The 14,893-nt window shown below is 48.2% G+C and overlaps 1 protein-coding gene across 1 annotated transcript in view; it reads right to left on the reverse strand.

Annotated features, from left to right (window-relative positions):
• LAPTM4B (lysosomal protein transmembrane 4 beta) overlaps positions 1 to 2,938 on the reverse strand; it is a 35,340-nt gene extending 32,402 nt beyond the window's left edge. The window contains exon 1 of the mRNA XM_059672152.1: positions 2,616 to 2,938. Coding sequence (XP_059528135.1) covers positions 2,616 to 2,714 — 99 coding nt within the window. The 5' untranslated portion in view covers positions 2,715 to 2,938. The remainder of the gene's footprint in view (positions 1 to 2,615) is intronic.
• Between the last annotated feature and the right edge of the window lie 11,955 nt (positions 2,939 to 14,893).

Raw genomic sequence — 14,893 nt, forward strand, 5'->3', positions numbered from 1 at the left:
TGCGGCTCTTTGGCCCCTTGAGTGTGGTTCTTCCTAAGCCTTAGGAGTACCCTAATTAAGGTAATAACAATGTACCTACCTATATAGTTTAAGTTTAAAAAATTTGGCTCTCAAAAGAAATTTTAATCGTTGTACTGTTGATATTTGGCTCTGTTGACTAATGAGTTTGCCGACCACTGGACTAAAACATTCCTCAGACTACGAACAACAATGGGACCTACTGTAAACCACCTGAGCTCTCCTGGCCTCGGTTTTCTCATCTACAAAATGGGAGGAAGAGGCCTGAGTGGTGTGGCTCAGTTGGTTGGAGCGTGGTCCTGTACAGTAGGGGTGGGTGCAGGAGGCAAACGATCGAAGTTTTCTTTCTTCCTTTCTCTCTCTCTCCTCCTCTTCCCCCCCTCTCTAAAGAAACAAACAAAAAAATCAATTTTAAAAAATTGGAATGAAATTACAGGGTTACATAAAAATTAAGGTGAACCCTTCCAGGGGACTCTTATTTGAGCATCTTCCCAGAAGCCTACCCTTTTTTTCCTGAAAACCTGCCCCTTCCTGATAACTGATGGCATTCCAGCCACGTGGCTGGTGAGAGGAGGGGCGGTGGGGGAAGAAGGGAGAATTGCCTGGCTCTTCCGTGGCCCTGGCTTAACACTGTTCCTGTAAATCAAAGTTTTGAATAAGCAAATTATATGTAAAAGTATGAGGAAAACTCTCACTGTTTTTAAAAAAGCCTAAAATTGTTTTATGAAATAAAAAATACTTTTAATAAAGATCACCAGGACTTAAGTCAGGTTTCCCATGAACTAGGTTTCCCTAAAGTGGCATTCTTACACCTGCTGGGCAGTTTTCTAACCTTTCACAGGGCCACATATTTCCAAATGCTAAGACATGCACCCCAATCGCCACTTTCCACAAAGAGCATGCTCCCTCGTGGGGAAAGCCAGCGGAGTGTTCTCCTTTTATTTAGCACACGGAGCCTGTCGGTTGGCTCACTGCCAGCAGTGGGCTCAAGTAGATTGATCCTTTGCATAGATCACATCACCAAGTGCATTTGCCTAATGCGGTGCCCTAGATTTTGCAAATCACATTCGCTGATGTACCTGCAAGTCTGCAAATTTGAATGTTTGCAAGGAGGACACAAGTCGTTTGTATAAAAGAGTCTGTCTTGATTATCAGGAAGAGCAGGAAAAATTCTGAAGTCTCCTCCTATCTGTTTGCTAGACAGTCATTTTACATTTCTGTAAAGGATTTCCTGGTTTGTAGCAAAGGTAGGGTTGAGTCAAGACACTGAGGTTCTAACTAGTATCTGCATTCGCACTGAACAATAGCAAACGCCACACATACCAAAGATCTGCCTGAAACCTTTCAAGGCCAAAAAGTTCTATTGTGTGTCCAGGGCACCCACTGAAGGAAAGTTGAAACTATAAATAGCACAGAGAAGACCACAGCCGCTGGCAGAAAATGTTTTGCTTAAAATGGCACAACTACACAATTTGATATGTCATATATATATATGTGTGTGTGTGTGTGTGTGTGTGTGTGTGTATATATATATATATATATATATATATATATATATATATATATCCTGAATATCTTTCAGCAACAACAAAAAATTTTGATCATTAAGAAAATTGTGTTCTCACTAACGAAGTCCTGCATGCTATCTTACTACCGTGTTTAAGGTATTTCCTCGTGATGCAGTGGTATTATTCACCTGAAAAGTGGCTCAGGTGTAACCCTCCATCAAGATGTCACAAAACCTGAAATTGAAATGCAAGGGGACCCCACTCCACGCTGGCGCAGCCTAGGGGTGCCCACAGTCCACCTGGAGCAGGTACTGGGAGGAGCCTCAGGTTTCCTCACCGCCCTGATAATCGTTGCTCCCATACAAACATCTTTAAAAGTTCCAGCCTTAAGAAGGAAATCAGACTTGCCTGCGGTCTGAGAAGAAAGGAATAGGGATCACCTGTCGATTAGCAGGAAAATGGCTTCCCCGGGCTGATCGGAAGGCAGTAAATCAAGTAAATCCCTTCCTAGGACTTTACAACAGACGGGGTGGCGGGGGGAGCCGTCCACGGAGCGACAGAAACCCTCAACCATTTCATCTCGGCCCCGAACGCGCGCAGCCGAGGCCAGGTGCGGGCAGAGCTGGGGCGCACCGGTGACTGACGTGCCCAGTCACCCCACGGCGCCGTCCAGACCCGTGGGGACACAAAGCCCACCGGGTGTCGGGAGGAAAACACGTGCTCCTCGGATAAGACCCGAGGTCTCCGGCCACCAAGTGCACTTCCATCCGGAACCGCGGCCGCAGCGCGCTCTGTGCCCGGGGCTTTGGGGCGCGCGCCCCGGCCCACCCGGGACCCTGGAACGCCCCCAACTCCCAGCCCTGACCCGAACCCGGACAGGTTGGCCGAGCCGGGGCAGCCGCGGCCAAGATTAAGTTTCTAATCATGTAACTTGAGGCGGATTAGCGTTCGGCCTTCGGATCAGACACCCGAAGGCCGAGCCAGGAGCCAACTCGCGGCCTGAACGGCGCGGCGCGGGCCGGGCCCCGGGGTCCCCGGCGCCTCCTCCCGCAGGAGCGCCCGCGCGTCCCCACGGCCCTCCGCGCTCACCAGGTACGAGACGCCGAGCAGGATGGTGCCCGTGCGCACATGGCAGCACAGGCAGCAGCTGTTGGAGTAGAACCGCGTCCAGGGCGCGACCATCTTCATCGCTCCGACCGCGGGCAGGGGCGCGAGCGCCGCTCAAGTTTGCGGGACGCTGGGCGCGTCGCTCCGGCCGCCGCGCGGGGCTGCTGCTCCTCGGCCTCTCGGGCTCCGGCTCCGGCTCCGGCCCCCTCGTTGACTCACCCCTAGACCCTGGCTGCGCGCCTCTCCGAAAGCTCCCAGCAACTGCGGCGGCTGGACCCTGCGCTCCGGAGGCGGCGGGAGAAGGAGGGGCGGGCGGAGGCGGGGCGGCCCGGGCCACGTGACCCGCGCCCCAGCCCGTGATGTCACCCCGGGCTCCAGCCGGCGACGGGCGCTGCCAACCGAGTAAATAAATCAATCATCCTGCGCCGCCCGCGGGTCCCGGGTCGGCCGGCCTCGGGGTTCCGGGCCTCCCCCCTCTCTTTGGGTAACTCCATCAGGGGCTGAGATTCTCTTACAGCCCCCCCCACCCCCCACCCCACCCCACCCCCGGCACCGATCTTGCGGATAATCTGCTGGTGCAGTGCTCTCTCTGTTGGCATCTTGCACACACGCAGGAGGAGGGAGAACTGCAGGGTGTGATTCCGGTCAACTGCGGTACTTTGAACCGCTGTGGACGTCGCCAAGAGCAATCTGTCCGCTTCCCAGCTCAGTTACTGCGGTGGCCATCTCTTCCCAGAAAACAGGATGTAAGTCAAGGACACCCTCGCTGTGCCTTGGGCAGCGTTTTTCGTCAGGGCTGCAGCTGTAGTAAAGAAATAGTCATCAAGCCAATTGTTGCCACAAGGGCTCTGCAAGACGCAACAGGGCTTTAAGAGGCACTGAAAGATACAACTCCGATTTGGGGTTCTTTCCTCCCATCTGGAGTTTTGTTTGTAAGCGCTCCTGTCCTAGGTTACCCCTCCGAGGGATAGGGTGAAGAAAGAAAAATGTACTCGCTTTTGTCAATCAAGCCGGTTGAGGGGTGAGGGAAGGATTCTATTCTTGTTTTAACTATCCTAGGAACTTGAACTTTTGGACTTTCCAGTCCTGCCTCAATGCCTGATACACATCAAACCTCCAGATAACCCTCTGGTTACCCCCGAAGGACTGAGGAAAGGATGTTCAAGTACCCAGGCCACTTGACACCCATGATCCAAACTACCTGTCTCCTGGAGGGTCACCCCCTGGGACCAGTGCAGAGGCTAAGAATGCAGACTATTTCTTCTCAAGAATGTACTTTCGGCCCTGGCCGGTTTGGCTCAGTGGATGGAGTGTTGGCCTGCAGACTGAAGGGTCCCGGGTTTGAGTCTGGTCAAGGCCATGTACCTTGGTTGCCGGCACATCCCCAGGAGGGGATGTTCAGGAGGCAGCTGATCCATGTTTCTCTCTCATTGATGTTTCTAACTCTCTATCCCTCTCCCTTCTTCTCAATAAAATATATTTAAAAAAAGAAGAATGTAGTTTTGCCCGGCAGGTGTGGCTCAGGGGTTGAGCGTGCACCCTTGAACCGGGTTGCCGGTTCCATCCCCAGTAGGGGGCATGTAGGATGCAGCAGATCAATAGCTCTAGTCATTGATGTTTCTGCCTCTCTCACTCTCCCTTCCTCTCTCTGAAATCGTTAACATATTTTTTTAAAAAAGGAATGTACTTTTTACTAAAAGAACCCTCAGCTTGTCTTTCTTCTTTGGAACACTTTTCTATTGCCCAGTTGGTTGCCAGTTTGCAAACCCTGGGACCTTTGAATAAATCTATCATTTATTTCTAGCAAAGCCCCCCGACTCTTGAGTTTGTTTAACACCTTGAATCGCTGTTTAAAGCCAAGCAGCTCAGATAAGTTAGATTGTTAGCATGTGTCAAAGTTTCATTTCAAACTTGGAGCAGGAAAAAAAACTGGTTGGGTTTAAATTCTTAAGGACAGGCTCTATAGGAAGGAGAGGAATGGTAGATAAGGAAGGTTTCGGTGCAGGACTGGCTAGTTTTACGAGGCTGTAAAACGGTCTCATTCTTACTGTGTAGCTTGACCCTGGATCCACAGTGACCCAAGAAGCATTCTCAGAGGTATCAGGTGTGGGCTCTCTATCAGAAATACTAAGCAAGCCCTAACTGGTTTGGCTCAGTGGATAGAGCGTCAGCCTGCGGACTCAAGGGTCCCGGGTTCGATTCTGGTCAAGGGCATGTACCTTGGTTGCGGGCACATCCCCGGTGGGGAGTGTGCAGGAGGCAGCTGATCCATGTTTCTCTCTCATTGATGTTTCTAACTCTCTGTCCCTCTCCCTTCCTCTGTGTAAAAAATCAATAAGATATTTTTTTTTAAAAAAAAAGAAAGAAATACTAAGCAAAATGGTGCTGGGAGTTAGCCAGCAAGACCAAACAGGAAAGTTGGCTTTTGTTTTGTTTTCTCACCGCAGAGTTCTGTTTTCCTTTACATGAGGGAGAGTTTTTTCCTCTGGAATCTTCCATTTCATCTTTGATTATGTCCATAACCACTTTTAACCAGCTATAGGACAAGCATTCGTGCTCTGAGAAGAAATGGAAATTGAGAATCAGGATGGGGAGTGCCACTTTCCAAACTCAAACTTCCAGCAAGTTCCGGCTTCGTCCTCCCCAGCAGAATCTCAGAGTCTTTTAGGCAGATGACTGGCTGGTTCGGGAAATTTTATATTTCAGTATAAGTGTTCTCTCTTGGCCGCGACCAGCACGGCTAGAGAGCAGACGCGTCCCGAGTAGGGGTGACTGGGGATTGAGAAAAAGAAAGAGATAGACACAGAGACAGGAGGGAAAGCTGGGACCAGGTGGGACACTGTTCTCGGGTGGAGAGACAGTGACCTAGAGCTAGTGCAGTGCCTTTATTAGATACAGCATGATTCCAGGAAGTTTTACTATAGTTTAAGACAGAGGAAATCATGTGAAATCACGGTTAAAGATCAAGCTGCAATTCTTCGTTCTTGTGGCTTCTTTGTAATTGTCACTCCTGGCTGGGCTCGGATAATTGCGTCCATTCCTGGCGTCTGGTTGAACTTAGCGGTGAAACCCACCCCCTGGCGCCTGAGCTAAAAGGTCAGGCTGACAGCATACCTGCCGCCACTGGACTCAGCTGACAATTAGCTCATGTGCCTCCCCAGGCGCTCTCTACATTTCAGAGAGCTTACTATTCAAGATGCAAATTTGCAGAAAGATGTCAAATTGCTCTGGATAAGACAAGAGGCAGAAAGTTGAGGAGACGAAGCTGGAGAAAGAAGGTAGGCAGAGCGAAATACTACATCTGTAAGCAAAGTTTATTCCCTAAAACCTAATGGCAGTGGCTTTGGAGTTGCTTTTTCTTTTTTTCCTTCTTTTTGGATGCAAGAGAATATGAGGACTGGCCTTAAAACCAGAACAAAGGCCCTAGCCGGCTTGGCTCAGTGAATAAAGCGTCAGCCTGTGGACTGAAGGGTCCCAGGTTCGATTCCCGCCAAGGGCACATGCCTGAGTTGCTGGCTCAATCCCCAGTGGGGGTGTGCAGGAGGCAGCCGATCAATGATTCTCTCTCATCATTGATGTTTCTATCTCTCTCTCCTTCTCCCTTTCTCTCTGAAATCAATAAAGAAATATATTAAAAAAAAAAAAAACCAGAACAAAGGCTTCCCAAGGAACTCAGCTGAGTCACTCATTTTCACACAGCGGCAGATTTGGGTGGAATACTGATTGCTCTGGTGCAGTTGTTTAGACAAGTCACCTGCTTCATCCCTGGGAGCCTCAGCTCTGGGCCTAGCTTCCTCCTTTTCGGTCAGGTTTCCCACGTCCCTCCCCTCCCATTCCTCACTCGGTGGTGGCTTCATTACCAAATGTTAATTAAACCCTCCTTCCCTTTAGGATGTGAGGGCTTGCAACCTGTCTGTCACCCAGGTCCTTTCCTCCAGTGTCTCTCTCCCTGCATCCTCCTCGTTCAGATATTCTCTAATGAGTTGGAGAAAGTTTTCCTTCCTGTCAGAGAGAGCCACTCCCCTTCCTTTTTCACATTTCTTATTTTCTAGGAGTTCTTGTATGTCAGTCTATCTGTTAGACATCCAGATTGCCCAATGTTAATTTGAGTCGCAACTGGGAGACATAAGGACTTAAAGGCTACACAGATTAGAACCTTCTGCTCCTGCTCTCCAAGTTTATCATGGAGGCTTGTGCCCAAGTCGTTATGAGGTTAGTCAGAACAGAACGTGTGCCCAGGATCCTTACAGGTGGGGAAAAAAAATGCCGTGGGAAAGCAGCGGGACTAAGTACATTAAAACTGTAGGGAGCTGGCATCAGCTGGGCCCTGTACAAGGTGAATAGGAGAATAGACCAGGAAAGGTGAAGGCAGAGACACTTGCTCCAGGAGTTGCATAAAGGCACACAGTCCTGGGCTAAGGAGGTCTCCTCACTGAAGCCTCTTGGGCAAGGCTCTGCCCCAGGAGAGACCGCAGGCCCCTCTCAAAGGCTGAGAAAGTCCAAGAGTTACCATCTAGCTCTCCTGGAAAGGGAAAATGCATTGGGAAGGAATAATACGTTGGAAAGGAATAATACACTGGAAAGGAATCCACGTTTCTATGCCAGAGGGTGCTGCAATAATGACAATACTGCTCTCCTAGGTAAGACAAAAAACAAAAACAAACCTTATAGGGCTCCTCATGCATTCTCCAAACAAACCAGGGACTTGTGCATCCATCCATTAGTGCATCTGGTGAATGGGGACTTACTGAGTGCCTTCATGCCACCTCAGAGAACATGAAGAAGTCTGCCGGGAGCCGGTCAATCCTTGCTGTTTCAAGGGACCTGGCATATATGGCATACGGTTCTTAATATGTTTGCTCACGTTCTTGGCGCTGTGTTTTAACCAAGGTCACCTCTCCGAGAAAGGTTGAATCCCCAGGTAGGGATTTTCCCCTGAAGTTAGGGAGGGAATAAAACCCCTTAACTAAGTGCCAGGCGGGTAATTAATCACTTTAACTACAAACAATCATGCTTAAGCTACATAATCTTTACTCCCTGGAATGGAGATAAGAAACGCCCTAACCTTTGGAATAGAGATTGATAGGATTGAATCAACTGGTATAAATACAGATGTAACAAGACAGAAAGAGACAGAACTTAGAACACAGAACTTAGGAGAACCTACAGACAGAACCTACACAGAACCTACAGACAGAAGAACTTCGCTGAAGAGAACATGGCAAAAGATCCTGGACTGAACTTGACTACAGAAATTGGTAAGAGAACCTGACTAGAACTTGGTGACCGAACCTGGCTGGAGAGCTCAGACAGAACCTGGCTGGAGAACCTAGCGAGGGAACATGGACAGAACCTGGCTGGAGATCCTAACCAGAACTTCGCTGGAGATCCAAAGCAGAACCTCTCTGGAGATCCAGACCAGAACTTGGCTGGAGATCCTGGCTAGGCTGCTGATCAACTGAACGCTGTCTCCGCTGTCTCCGTGTCATTCCTTCTTCGCCGACTCCGTCCACGCCTTTGGGGACCCCTGGACCTGCTGGGGTTGGACCCCGGCAGAAGTCTCTATGTATAAGGAGTTCACAATTTAATGAGGGAGACAGAGAAATAGACAGAAAGTAACATACTTGCAAGACAAGTGCTACTGCATATTTAGCACAGGGTGCTGTGAGAGCCCCATATCTCAGCTTTGGGGAGATCAGAGTGGGCTTCCCAGAGGTGGTGACATCTAAGCTCAGACCTGTAGGATACGTTGGAGTTGGCCAGGGAGGCCACCCCAGGGAGGATGGAGCAGCATATGCAGTTGGTGAGGCTTAGAGACAGCAAGTAGAACAATAGCTGGAAGTTCACATGACATGTAAAGGGAAGAGGGGCAGAGTAGAGTGAGATAGGCCTAAGAAGGTTTTAGGGGTGTCAATGTAGGCGCAGGAAGTAACAGCAGATAAAAAGCTTTTCATGCCATGCTGCACTGAGAGGTTTAGAACGTATTTCCTGAGGAAAATGGGAAACTTCTGAGCTACGGAGGGTTTTACAAATATTAAACTCACATGACTCGATGATAAATTAACATCACAAGCTTAAGGTATATGCAAATGAGATCGGCAGGACTAGCTGCATAATTCGCAGAGCCCAGTGAAGACTGGAAATGTGTGCCCCTCTCGTTGTGGACCCTGAGAAAGAAGGCACCTCAGAAGGGCTCTCAGCTAACTGGGCTCACATTTTGAAAACAGAGCCTGGCAGCCATTTCTACAAAGGGGCCTCTCACACAAATCGCACTTCAGGGAGAAGCCTCACTGAACTACCAGCCTCTGCACTGAACTGCCTCGATGCACTGTTTCTGCCACCTGCCACCTGATAACGGAGTTCCTGGAATCCTATTTCCACCAATAGGACTGAGGCTTTCCCCATTCAATGGGAGGCTTCTTCACTGACCAATCAGAGCAGCTCCAATCTGACCAATCAGGACAGTGCCTTGTGGACCAATCAACCTTCAAGGATTTGGAGTCCTCATTTGTATGAGGATGAACCAATCAGGGGCCAGAGTGGGGACTTCTATATAAGTCAGTTCCCTTCTGGCTCTAAGAGCTCACTTTTCTTTTTTTAAAAAAATATATTTTATTGATTTTTTTACAGAAAGAAAGGGAGAGAGATAGAGAGTTAGAAACATCGATGAGAGAGAAACATCGATCAGCTGCCTCCTGCACACCCCCCACTGGGGATGTGCCCCCAACCAAGATACATGCCCTTGACCGGAATCGAACCTGGGACCCTTCGGTCCACAGGCTGACGCTCCATCCACTGAGCCAAACCAGCTATGGCAAGAGCTCACTTTTCTTTTCCACCCATGAAAAGGGAACTGGAGCTGAAGCTGAAACACGGGGAAGATATCTGTGGGTGCAGAATGGAGCAGACCAGTGCAGAGCTGTCTGGCTGAAGAGGGGCCTGGCCCCAGGGCCTCCTAACAGCCCTGCTGTTTGCACTGAATACAATTGAGCTGTTTGCAATGAATGAAATGTTCTTCTTCACCACATCCCAGATTGAGGGTTCCTGTTGGTGTTGAATGGACAGCAACAACCTTCAGAGAACACTGTTTAAAAGGCATGAATAATTTCAAGATGGCAACAGTGGAACATAAACCAAGCATGGGCCCGTCTGGGGGACCCTGTGCTGCTGCCAGGTCACATGCCTGACAGGCCAGCAGAGGACGTTCGGCTCAGGCGGACTAGAAAGTCCTGAACGAGAAAGTGGCCCCAGCCTCATTTCGTGGAGCCTCCAGCAGTCACCCTATCCAGCACAACAGGAGGCAGCCGCCCTGGAGGGCGAGACAGCCGGCCAACGATAAAAACGGCTGGCTTACAGCCCACAGCCTCCATGGCCAGCACTAATCAGTCTGCAGGACAACGAACTCCATCTAATCAGACTAGAACACTTTCATCCCCCAGCCTCCGCCCCTTGCGGTTTCTGCACATAAAATTCAACCCAAGGACAGCGGAGGCTGAGTCCTAACCTCCCCGGTTGTGGCTCCCCCCATTCCCTCCAATAAACTCCGCTGTTGCTCGCTGTGCCCACCTGTATCCTCGAGCAACTCCAATCTTACAGTGCCCATGAAGCTGGCCCTGGCGCTAGGCCCCATCTCTCTCTTAGAAATTAAAAACAAAACTAAACCAACAAGCAAATGAGTGAGAGTTGTCGCTTGTGTTTTCTTTCTCTTTCTTTCTTTCTTTCTTTCTTTCTTTCTTTCTTTCTTTCTTTCTTTCTTTCTTTCTTTCTTTCTCTCTCTCTCTCTCTCTCTCTCTCTCTCTCTCTCTCTCTCTCTCTCTCTTTCTTTCTTTCTTTCTTTCTTTCTTTTTTGTCAGATAATAAATAACTGCTTCCTGGGGGCTGTGGTAAATGCCACTTTTACAGGAGTGTGTGGGAGAAAATAAGTAGTATGCCAGGTGATTCATAAAAGAATCTGGATCTGGTCCCGGACAGGGGGTCAGGACTGTGAAGGTCGGAACGTGGAACTGGCTCCAACCCTGAATTGCAGCCAAGGGGAACGTCAAAAATCATGATTGATATGCTCTCAGAGACCCGTGTAATTAATCACAGAGTTATTAAAGCTGGGCAGCGGCTGTGCATCTCGGGGGACAGTGAAACAATCATAGACTTATTGGGGGTTTGTTCAGATTCTGGACCGGGGGCGGTTAGAAAGAGTGAGTAAGACAATCCCTGCCTCTGAGAAGCTCATAAAACAGAAAAAGAGACAAAGATGGGCCCAGGGAGTCCTTAGTGGAAGATGGTGTGGCTAACAGTAAAGAAACAGTGTTCTGATTAATAGTGCGATTCATACGACACGCCGTAGTTGATCAAACGTTTAAAGATTTGGGATGCGATCAAATTCATCTATGTCAGAGTCCAGTCAGGAAGATAGGAACCATTCTCGATATTTCACAAGGAGGGAATGTAACACAGGGAGTGTGATGCTGTAATAAAATATTTCACAAGTGCCATCTTGACCCAGTTTTGAAACCGTGGCTAAAAACCCTCCATTTCCTTTCAAAAAGGCATTTGCTACGCCCCCACTCCAACTACTTTCCTTCTCAGACTCCACCAGCCTAGGTTATAATACACACTTTCTGAAGGCCAGGCACCCAGATACCTAGGGTCCTTTCTCCCCTGGGTCCTCAGAAATATTCAAAATACCCAAACCCCAGGAAGCCCTCCAAACCCAGCTAACCTCACCCCACCTGCCATGCATAGCCACCTCCTACCGTTCCCGCTGGCTGTTTCCTTGTTGCCGGGTGCAACCAGTTCTCTCGTTTGGAGCTACAGGTCGCAAAGAGCTCTGCCATTCATCTACCCGAGTGTCACTGTGTTGTGACCTACCGTCCCTGGAAGGGGACTGGCCCCCAGCGGGTCTGCCTCGGGCCGGCTCTCGTGCGTGGTTCTTGACTTCATGCAGGAAAGATTCCCCAGTCTGAGTGCAGGTGATTTTGAGAGTATGTTTATTCAACATACTGGGGACAGAGGAACATTTTGCTTAAAGCTGGGGACAGTGAAACGAAGGAAGGACTAGGGGAAGCAACAGGGGAGCGTCTAGGTGGGGCTCTGCTTCGGTTCCCTAGAAACGTTAGAGGAAAACAGTGAGCCAAGGCGGGGCTGCGGTTAGCTCACTGGGAAGTCAAAGGAAGAGGGGGCCTTGGAGGGAGAAAGGTTCAGGGGAGGAACAGCTGCTGCGCAGTCGCAAATTTTGTGGGGACTCCTAGAGTTGAGGAGGAACTAGAAAGCTTATGCTCAAGAAGGGGCATGGGCGTGCTCTAGAGGGAGCCCCCACTGGTAGCCTTTGTCTGAGGGGTTTTAGCTTCCTTGGACCAGAGTCTCAGGGGAGGGTCCCAGCAGAACATTCACCAGCTTTCCAGGTGCGCTTTTCATACGCTGACGCGTCAGGATGAGCATGGAGGGGAGTTTGAGCTCGTTTCCTGGCCAGCTTCACTGTTTTACTTGTATCTTGGGTCTGCCTGGTTCTAATCAGGTTTTTTGTTATTTGTTCCCCTGATTTCATCCGTCCTTGGGCTTGGCTGGCACAAATAGCATTCATTGGGATTGGGTTCTCTATCTCCCTGACCAGAGTGATTTAAGCTATTTATTCTCCGGTTAGGGAGGAGAAGTATAAACCTTGTGTTCAGAAGTGGCCTTGGTTTGGGGAGATAAGGTCTTGTGATTCACTGGCTGTCTGTAAGTTGTTCGAATTGTGTGGCGTTGTTTAATTATCTTGTCTCAGTTCCCCACTCCACTTGTCCAGTAATGTTCCTGGCTTCTTACTATCCTGCCTCTCTACCATGGAAAGAAACCTCACCATCCGCCAGGCCAGAGCTGAGATCATGGCAAGAAGGGCCCAGCTCTTCTGCTTGTTGGGTGCACTCCTGCGGTTGGAAAGGCCTCCCGAAGCCGAGAGGAGAGGAGAAATGCCTTGGCCTCTCCCCTCCTCCCATCCTCCAGTCCTCAGCTAGTGGGTCCCATTGGCTGACTTCCCAGGCACCTGGGAGACATATGTTCCTGCCATGTGAAAACAGCAGTGGGACTTGACTTTGGGTGGTGAACACGCAATGCAATATACAGATGAAATAGTATAGAATTGTACACTTGAAATCTATATAATTTCATTAGCCAATGTCACCCCGATACATTTAATAAAATTTTAAATAAATAAGAAAATAAGCATGTAAACAGGTGTCAGAAAACTAGGACCCACAGGCCAAACCCAGCCCACTGCTTGTTCTTGTATAGCTTGTGAGTTAAGACTAGTTTTCTATTTTTTTTTATTTTTATTTTTTTTTTTTAGTTTTCTATTTTTTTAATGGTCAAAAAATATATATCAAAAAAAGAATAAGATTTTGTGCCCTGACCAAGTAACTCAGTCGGTTAGAGCATCATCCTGATATGCCAAGGTTTCAGGCTCGATCCTCAGTCAGGGCACATACGGGAATCAACCAATGGACGCATGGATAAGTGGAACAGCAAGTCAGTGCTTTTCTCTCTCTCTCTCTCTCCCTCCCTAAAAATCAATTATAAAAATTAACAAATTAAAAATATAAGATTTTGTGACACTTGAAAATTATATGAAATTCAAATGTCAGTGTCTACAAGTAAAGTTTTATTTGAACACACACAAGTAAAAGAAATAAAACATGGCCCTAGCTGGTTGGCTCAGTGGATAGAGCGTCAGCCTGCAGACTGAAGGTTCCTGGGTTCGATTTCAGTCAAGGGCATATGCCTGGGTTGTGGGCTCAGTCCCCAAGTAGGAGGCTTGCAGGAGGCAACCGATCAATGATTCTCTCTCGTCATTGGTGTTTCTCTCTCTCCCTCTTCCTTCCTCTCTGAAATCAATAAAAATATTTTTTTTAAAATATAAAATATGATAAACTGTCAAAATACATCAGGAGGTACATTCATGTTTACAGCACCCTTATACACAGTACCCAAAAGTTGGAAGCAACCCAGGCGCCCATCTACAGATAAATGGATACACAAAATGTGGGACATGATTGAACCTTAAAATGGAAGGAGCCCGACTGGTGTGGCTCAGAGGGTGAGCGCCAATCTGTGAACCAGGAGGTTACTGTTCGATTCCTGGTCAGGGCACATGCCCGGCTTTCGGGCTCGATCCCCAGTAGGGGGATTGCAGGAGGCAGTCAATTAATGATTCTCTCTCATCACTGATGTTTCTATCTCTGTCTCCCTCTCCCTTCCTCTCTGAAATCAATAAAATATGTATTTTTTAAAAGTTCTGGAGATCTGTGTCACAACAATGTGAATATACTCAACACTACTGATCTGTTCACTTAAAAGCAGTTACAATTTTATATGTTATTTAAGCTACGCAGCGTCAGGGCTGGGATTGGGATGCGGGACGGTCTCACTGCAGAACTTGAGTGCATTCTGTCTCCATGCTCCCACGCAGATCCTATTCTCGGGGACTCACAGTCTGGGAAACAAAGCACATACATGAAGCACTAAAGAACAATGCTGGCTGGCGTTGGGAGCCCATACATAAAGCATTCCTGAAAACATACACGAAACCAGGATGTTCAAAATGGATGCAATAGTTTCTGTTCCAGGAGAGTTCAACATCTTTCTAATTACAGCACAACTTTCGAACACAAGCTTTAATGATATTGCTTTAGCTTTTTACAAGTTTCTTAATGTGTTTCCTTCACAAATGAGCAGTCAATTCGCTTAGATCCATGGTCGGCAAACTGAGGCTCGCGAGCCACATGCGGCTCTTTGGCCCCTTGAGTGTGGCTCTTCCTAAGCCTTAGGAGTACCCTAATTAAGGTAATAACAATGTACCTACCTATATAGTTTAAGTTTAAAAAATTGGGCTCTCAAAAGAAATTTCCATCGTTGTACTGTTGATATTTGGCTCTGTTGACTAATGAGTTTGCCGACCACTGGCTTAGATGTTCCGGGGAACCTCTGATTAAGGCAGTCACAGAGTCCGGCATACCCAAGGATTCCTCTCGAGTGTTTTAAGTTTATGAAGTCTGTGTTTTTATGACTCATATCAGCACTTTAACATCCCGTTTTCCACCCATGTTTAGGAATTAATAAGGGCTAAAATGTCATAAAATATTAAAATGCTTGTACAAATAGTCCCTGACGAAGGCAAGACTGGCAGCTGATCACACTGGCAGCATCAGCATGTGACATCACTTAATGGTTGTCAGCTGAGAAAGGGAAGTTCAAATTCAGCAGAAGACACATTTCCTCACAGAGCTGGA

This window comes from Myotis daubentonii, chromosome 17, assembly GCF_963259705.1.
Source record: "Myotis daubentonii chromosome 17, mMyoDau2.1, whole genome shotgun sequence".
NCBI lineage: Eukaryota > Metazoa > Chordata > Mammalia > Chiroptera > Vespertilionidae > Myotis > Myotis daubentonii.